The sequence below is a fragment of the Phaethon lepturus genome, unplaced genomic scaffold (assembly GCF_000687285.1).
Source record: "Phaethon lepturus isolate BGI_N335 unplaced genomic scaffold, ASM68728v1 scaffold774, whole genome shotgun sequence".
NCBI lineage: Eukaryota > Metazoa > Chordata > Aves > Phaethontiformes > Phaethontidae > Phaethon > Phaethon lepturus.
The window spans coordinates 5,479-12,337 of NW_010535241.1; the positions used below are offsets into that span (position 1 = coordinate 5,479).

The following is a 6,859-nucleotide window of genomic DNA, read 5'->3' on the forward strand; positions in this document are numbered from 1 at the left end:
TGGAGCTGAAAGGATCACCCATGTTATACAAAAGCTTAAAGAACAAAAAACAAGCAACCTAAAAAGGTTCAAGTTTCATGCCTCCCTCCCCCAAGAATGCCACTTGATTTTGTGCCCTGATTTTTGACCTATGACACAATACTGCAAACCAAGCAACAATCTCCATTTCACTGTCAACCTTTAATATATTATTCTTTCCATCTAAATTATATTCAACTCAAAGTACTTATTGACAAAGATGTTTTTTAAAAATGAATACCTCAGTCTGACCTTCATGGGCACTGGATTCATGAGTGACACGAATAGCCTAAAATTAAAACATATTGCAATCAGACTTTAAAAGTGAGACTTTCAGTGTTTTAAGAATCACTGTGTGCTCTTCATTTTAGCAAATGCCACAGCTATAACTTATTTTTGATCAGTGTTTGTAATAAATAAATAAAATAATAATAAAAAAAACTCCATTTCCAAAGATCTTGGGAGACCAATATTTCACTTTCATCACAGTCAATTAAAATCAAATACCTAACAGTTTGTAATGACACTTTACATACTTGACAGTAGTGTTTTCTGTGCTTTTGTTATAGACCAGTTCCTGAGCAGACAAAATATTTTAGATAGAAGCTCTGATCAGATACCTTTTGTTCAACATTTCTACAGAAAACGTCATCAAACCTCTACTTTTTATGTTTGTTACCACTTCTCTCAGCCACATGTTAACACCCTTACTCCCGAGAGCTTCACAATAAGCTTAAAATTGAATTCAGACGTGGAAATCATCAAGATTTTCATTTTAAGAGAGGATCATCATTACCATGAAGAGCAACAGCACTATTCTCCCCTTCCACCACTGGCCAGATGTTTCTGCCACATCCTTTCAAACAGCACTATCTGGCTAACCACACCATCAGCTAGCTCATCTAATTGGTTGGGGTAATGAGGGAAGGAGATTATATTTCAGCCAAATCAGCTTTTTGTGTGCCCCAAACTGCTAGAGCTAAAGAGAGATGATAAGGCACAAATGAAAGGAGGCAGCAGAAGGACTATCCTTTCGGCAATAGATCAGCTGAAATTGACCATTAAACTGCATCCTGAACCCAACAAAAAGATTATGCACACATTTCTCACCCATTTCAAAGTAATTTTAAACTAAGCCAGTGAATTAATACAGATGAGGAACATTCTGACTGAGCTATGGGCAGGCAGGAATACTTTAACAAAGCAGGGTTTTCATTGTAGCAACCATCTGATCACAAACCCACATATAAAATCAGATTGTTTAAGTGCCTCACTGGATCAAGTCCCAAGGACAAAACCTGCTCATGCAAGTAATTCTTATACCACTTTAAACAAAAGTAAAAACACATGATACTAACTTCATACGTTTCTAGATATTTGGCCCTCTCTTCAGGAGTCATAGACAATGAATCTTCTAGGAACTTTTTCAGAGAAGAATTAGTTTCTTAAAAAAATAAAAAAGACATAATTAGAGTCATGCTTTCACTCCAACTCAAAGCTTACAGAATGCTTATATCCAATGTAAGATTTAAAGATATAATTACATTTTATCTTTAAGACACTGAAGGCTGACTGCAAGAGGAATTGCTACCTGCTGCAGTTTACAACATTTTGAGTGCTTTAGTTAGTGGACTAGTATGAAATACTGTTTTTATCATTTTAGGTAGAAATGTTCTTTGAATAGAGCTTGTCCTTTATGAATGGTTATATTTAGAGAAAATATAACATATTTTTCCCCTCCATACTCCCCACAGTTAAAGAAAAAAAGGGAAAAAAGTCAATTAAAAAATCAATCCAACCATCCAACAAAACAACTTACCAAAGTTCATTTTATCTCTGTTGTTTGCAATAGCGTGAATTAGCCCAATTGTTCCACAAGCATTGTTAATGGTCTGTTTCATGAAATACACTGATGATTTGACATCTTGCCCCTTAGCTTTTATTCTCTCTTCTTCTTCTGTTCTGAAGGTTTCATACTAGAAGGAAAGTTACAGACATTCACAAATAGTACAAATAGACATTGGCTACATTATTCAAGCAAAATAATTTAAAAAAAAGCAACAGCTAACTAATAAAAAACAAGATTCAACTTGTAATTTGAAACACTTAACACATGTGGTCCGACAAGTATATGTAAACTTACTCAACTGAACAGCTCTATGTTGTTTCTTAAACCAATGCCTTGTCACTAGCCAAAAACCAGTCACACTTAACACATATTTCAAAGTGATGTTTCATCTAATATCACTTAAAAAATGTTCAAAATATTTCCTTGATCTGAGCACCTGCCTCTGTCTCTCTTCAATCCAATGAAAAGCTTTTAAGGACAGAGGTCTCAAAGCACTCCAGCAAACCATAATACTTCAGGTGTTCAATCAACATGAAACATTCTTAAAAGTTCCATTTTTACATTTCATTTTTTCCAGGAATATAAAATAAGATTTATATAATGCTGTCTCAAAACAGATCCTTCAAAAGCCATATTCATAAAGTGAATGTTTATTTTCTGTAATAAAAGACAGAATTTAGTTTGACTGAACAATATAAGGTACTTGTTTCATCAAGATCATAATTGACTAAAATCTGTTATATTGTGCAACAGCCAGTGATTTTGAGGGGTTTGTTGGTTCTTCTGTGAGGGGTGTTTTTTGCATGTCTGGGGGTTTTTTGGGTTTGAGGTGTGTGGGTGGTGTGTTTTTTTTGTTTGGGGTTGGGTTTTTTTAAGATTTTCATATCAAACAGCGAAAGAATGAAAGAAAACTGCAAATGTTCCAGACGATGCTGTTCGTTCTTCTTCCTTTGCCTCCTTTACTAGGTACTTCTGCAGACAAAAAAAAATGTTGAAGTAGATGGGCTTTTTATACAATTATGACAAAAGTAAAGTTTGAATGCAGAATGTTATCAAGGAACCCTCTTGAAAACCCATGAGAAATTTCTCTCAGACTCTATGTACCATCAGTGACAAACAGAAACAAGAATTATTCCAGCATCATAATTTCACATCTGCAGCTTATCTGAATGTTCTGAATGGTCTAAGTAACAGCGAGAGCATTCGCAAAGCATTTAATTTGACACCACTTATCTACAAGTTAACAAAAACAGCCTTAATTGAGAAAAGAATTTCATAGAGCATAATCGGACAGAAGTTCACATTGGAGAAAGTAAACACTTATTGCTGCCATCCACTCCCTGCCAACCAAAATAAACTCCATGGTGAAAATAAATCTATAAGTGTTGAAAATACTGAAAAAAAAAAAAAAAAATATTTTGAGCAAGGGTTAGACCAGATCACCTCAAGAGGTCCCTCCTAACTCAAGCTATCCCATGGCGTGTTTTCATTGGAGCATGCCTAAAATGCCCAACACTCACAGTATTCACTCTGTCTAGAGTCTACAATGCAGACTAAGAAAGTCATAAACCTTTATACTGGACAATAACCCTAGGATTTTCTGTATGCTAGCAGGAGTAGCTCACCCTAAATGAAAGTTCAAGCAAATTGATATACAGGAAACATGAGAGAAAGGAACTTCGAGACAGAAGAACAAAGACATGATAGAGAAGTGTTGACAAAGGCAGCAACATTAATTAAAAAGGCACACTTTCATAAACACAGACATAGCCAAGAAACATAAATAAATAATAAATTAAATAAAAGCAGAATATAACAGGCCATATTAGAAAGGAGACTGAGGAGAGAAAAAGTACTCCAGAAATACAAAATAACACTGAAAAGTCTTGTGGAGTCCACACTTAACAACAAAAGCTTTAGAACATTGTGATTTCACATGAAAGACTCAGCCTTCACACATTCAGGCTAAACAGTTGATAGAAACACTTGTGTCTCTTATGTTTCTGAAGAATTAAAACGCTGGAGAAAATCTCAAATATTTGGCTGGTGTTCAAATTTGATTGATTGATGCAACAGAGCATATGCTGTTTCTCTGGCTCTGTTTGTCATATGCTTCTTCAGGATGAAATCAGATACACCTTCTGGAACAAGAGGAAGGTTGTTCTTTCACATGGGATCATGCTCCCATAGCATGATCCAAGAAAGGAAGTTTGCACAGGCAGGGAGGCAAAAGAAAAAACTGACAGTCACAGAAGGAGCTCAGACCTGTAGCTCAAGCAGCCAGACAGAAACCACAGCTCACAGAAAGCAACACCTCAAAGGTGACAGGAAGGAAATTTCCTGAAGACAGGTGAAGACAGTTAAGAGTTTGCTTACATACAAAACTGTCAAGGTGACTCACATAAAGCCTGAAAAGGACGGCCTGCATAGCTGTTTTGGAGAAACTGAGAATGCAAAGGTTTACAGGACCTAATGAGTAAGAGGACTTATCTACTCACTCTTCTATTTAAACAGGTTTTGTTACAGAAGTTAAGCTTTAATTGCAAACAGCTTTGTCCTTATAAACCACATGTTCTTTTTGAGAGACATTAAAAGGAAGAAATTTGGGCAAATTCACCTCAAACTTTTTGGCTGACCTTATCACAATCACATAATATTTTTAAAAATTGACACATCAATATGAATCACACATTTCAACCTACATAACACTCGAAGCAGATACATACAATGGATGTCTTCTCTATGTAGAAGCATATGATGACACAAAATAAGCAGACTTGAATATTTAATCAAATCAAGTATTTCAAAGTCTAACACAGAGGAAGAAAGAAGGGGACGTTCATCTTAGAAAAATACCCTATCTGTCCAAGAATCGAAAGACATATTGGTACTGATGACTGACCTGAGAGTGGATTGAAGTTTGGTCAGTGCAACAGTATGAAGACTCAAAAAGTATTTGCATTTGATATGGTCCTACAATCTACTTCTTCTTTGGCTTATGCTATTGTAACTTTCTGTTAAAAGTAGCAGAACTGAGCAATTTCACAGTGCATATAAAAAAAAAAACCAAACTTAAATTGTTTGTAATAGAAAAAGCTGAGGCATATTTCTCTGTGCTTCTACATTAGCTTTGTCCACTCCAACTTGAAAAGAAATTGAAAATATACATGTAAGGTTATCAAAAGAAGCTTCTGAAGGAAGCATGTTATTGTTGTTGTTTTTAACTAAGAAGTCTCTTAAATAAGGTTTGAATCTCATCTTGATTCTATTATGACACCAAAGTACAAGATTTAAACTGTTCATTCCCATTTCATTTACAACAGAAGTGATTAACTGATGATTAAATAAACATTTACCTTTTCTGTTATTGGAAAGAGAAGTAGCACTGCACAGACAGGTCTTGGCACCATGCTAAGCAGTTCTGGTTCCATACCATAAACATCTACAAATTGCCAGTCAGGATGTATACCTAACTGTTTGAGAAACTGGAAAAGAGGAAAAATAGAATAACATTAGAGTATGCTCATATACCTATCTTTTTAGAAGCATAATGGAGTATTTACAATGTGACATGCATTGCAACAACCTATACTTTCAAAAATTTAAGGAGAATAAACAAGATTCAAGTTTTAATAAATAAGGCTGAATAAATCATAGTACTAACAAAGGCACACAAAATCCTCATTTTATTTATTTAAATAGCTTTATGAAAGGGAAGTGAAAACACTCCTAACACTATTTACTAAAACATTAAAGCAGTTCAGCCATTTTGATAGTGTTTTGTCACAAAATAGAAGAGTAATTAGGTTAGATTCACTTTAGATTAGATCAGAATAGATTCACTTTAACTAGAAATCATCAGACCATATATGAATAAACTTATAATATTATTTGACTCCGTGAATAATTCAGAATACCTGACACCAGTGCTCATATTGGAGCTGCTGGGTTTCAGCAACCCCCCAAAAAATGTCACCTTTGATGGCCTTCTAAGCAAAGAGACACAAGATATATTAGTACGTGTACCTTTTAAGGTGTTCTTTTACATGAAAAATCCTTTCAAACTATGATAGAGTAACATATTTTGAAGCAGACAAAGATTAAGTGCCAGACTTAATCACGAATCTTCGAGTAATTTTTAGTTGCTTCTTTGGCACTTCTGAACAGTGTCTAAGCCAAAGGCTTTCTGATCACCTTTCCAATACTACAGCAATATGTCACTGTACAAAAAGTGATTTTGGATCTTTTAGCTAACAGAAGGAAAGACTGTAGCACCTAGTAAGCTTTGACAACCTTAGCCTACAATTGGGTGCTCACTTTTTAATCAAGTATTCTTCTTTTACTCAGATAAGTTCTGTACCACAACAACTGCAGAATTCATAACTATATATGATCCAAAAGAAATTTAAATACTTGTGTTTTCAGAGTTTAGAACCACGAACTGTGGTATGTTGACCACGGCTGGATGCCAGATGCCCAAAGTCACTCTAATCACTCCCCTTCTCAGCTGGACAGGGGAGGGAAAGTATAAGGAGAAGCTCACGGGTTGAGATAAGGACAGGGAGAGATCATTCAGCAATTACCGTCACAGGCAAAACAGACTTGACTTGGGGAAATCAGTTTAACTTATTACCCATCAAAACTCAGAGTAGGGTAATGAGAACTAAAACCAAAACTTAAAACATCTTCCCATCACCCCTTCCTTCTTCCCAGGCTCAACTTCATTGCTGAATTCTCCACCTTCCCTGCCTCGAGCGAAGCAGGGGGACAGGAAATGGGGGTTGTGGTCAGTTCATTACATGTTGTTTCTGCTGCTCCTTCCTCCTCAGGGGCAGGACTCCTCACACTCTTCCCCTGCTCTGGCCTGGGGTCCCTCCCACGCGAGACAGTCCTCCACGGACTTCTCCAACGTGAATCCTTCCCACAGGCTGCAGTTCTTCACCAACTGCTGCAGCCTGGGTCCCTGCCATGGGGTGACATCCTTCAGGAACA

At 36.2% G+C, this 6,859-nt stretch overlaps 1 protein-coding gene across 1 annotated transcript in view; it reads right to left on the minus strand.

Annotated features, from left to right (window-relative positions):
- Positions 1-226: 226 nt before the first annotated feature.
- The window catches only part of UCHL3 (ubiquitin carboxyl-terminal esterase L3 (ubiquitin thiolesterase)), an 18,702-nt gene continuing 12,069 nt past the window's right edge, over positions 227-6,859 (minus strand). The window contains exons 2-5 of the mRNA XM_010285725.1: positions 5,224-5,352; positions 1,838-1,994; positions 1,377-1,462; positions 227-307 (exon numbers count right to left, since the gene is read on the minus strand). Of these exons, the coding sequence (XP_010284027.1) occupies positions 227-307; positions 1,377-1,462; positions 1,838-1,994; positions 5,224-5,298 (399 nt within the window). The 5' untranslated portion in view covers positions 5,299-5,352. The remainder of the gene's footprint in view (positions 308-1,376; positions 1,463-1,837; positions 1,995-5,223; positions 5,353-6,859) is intronic.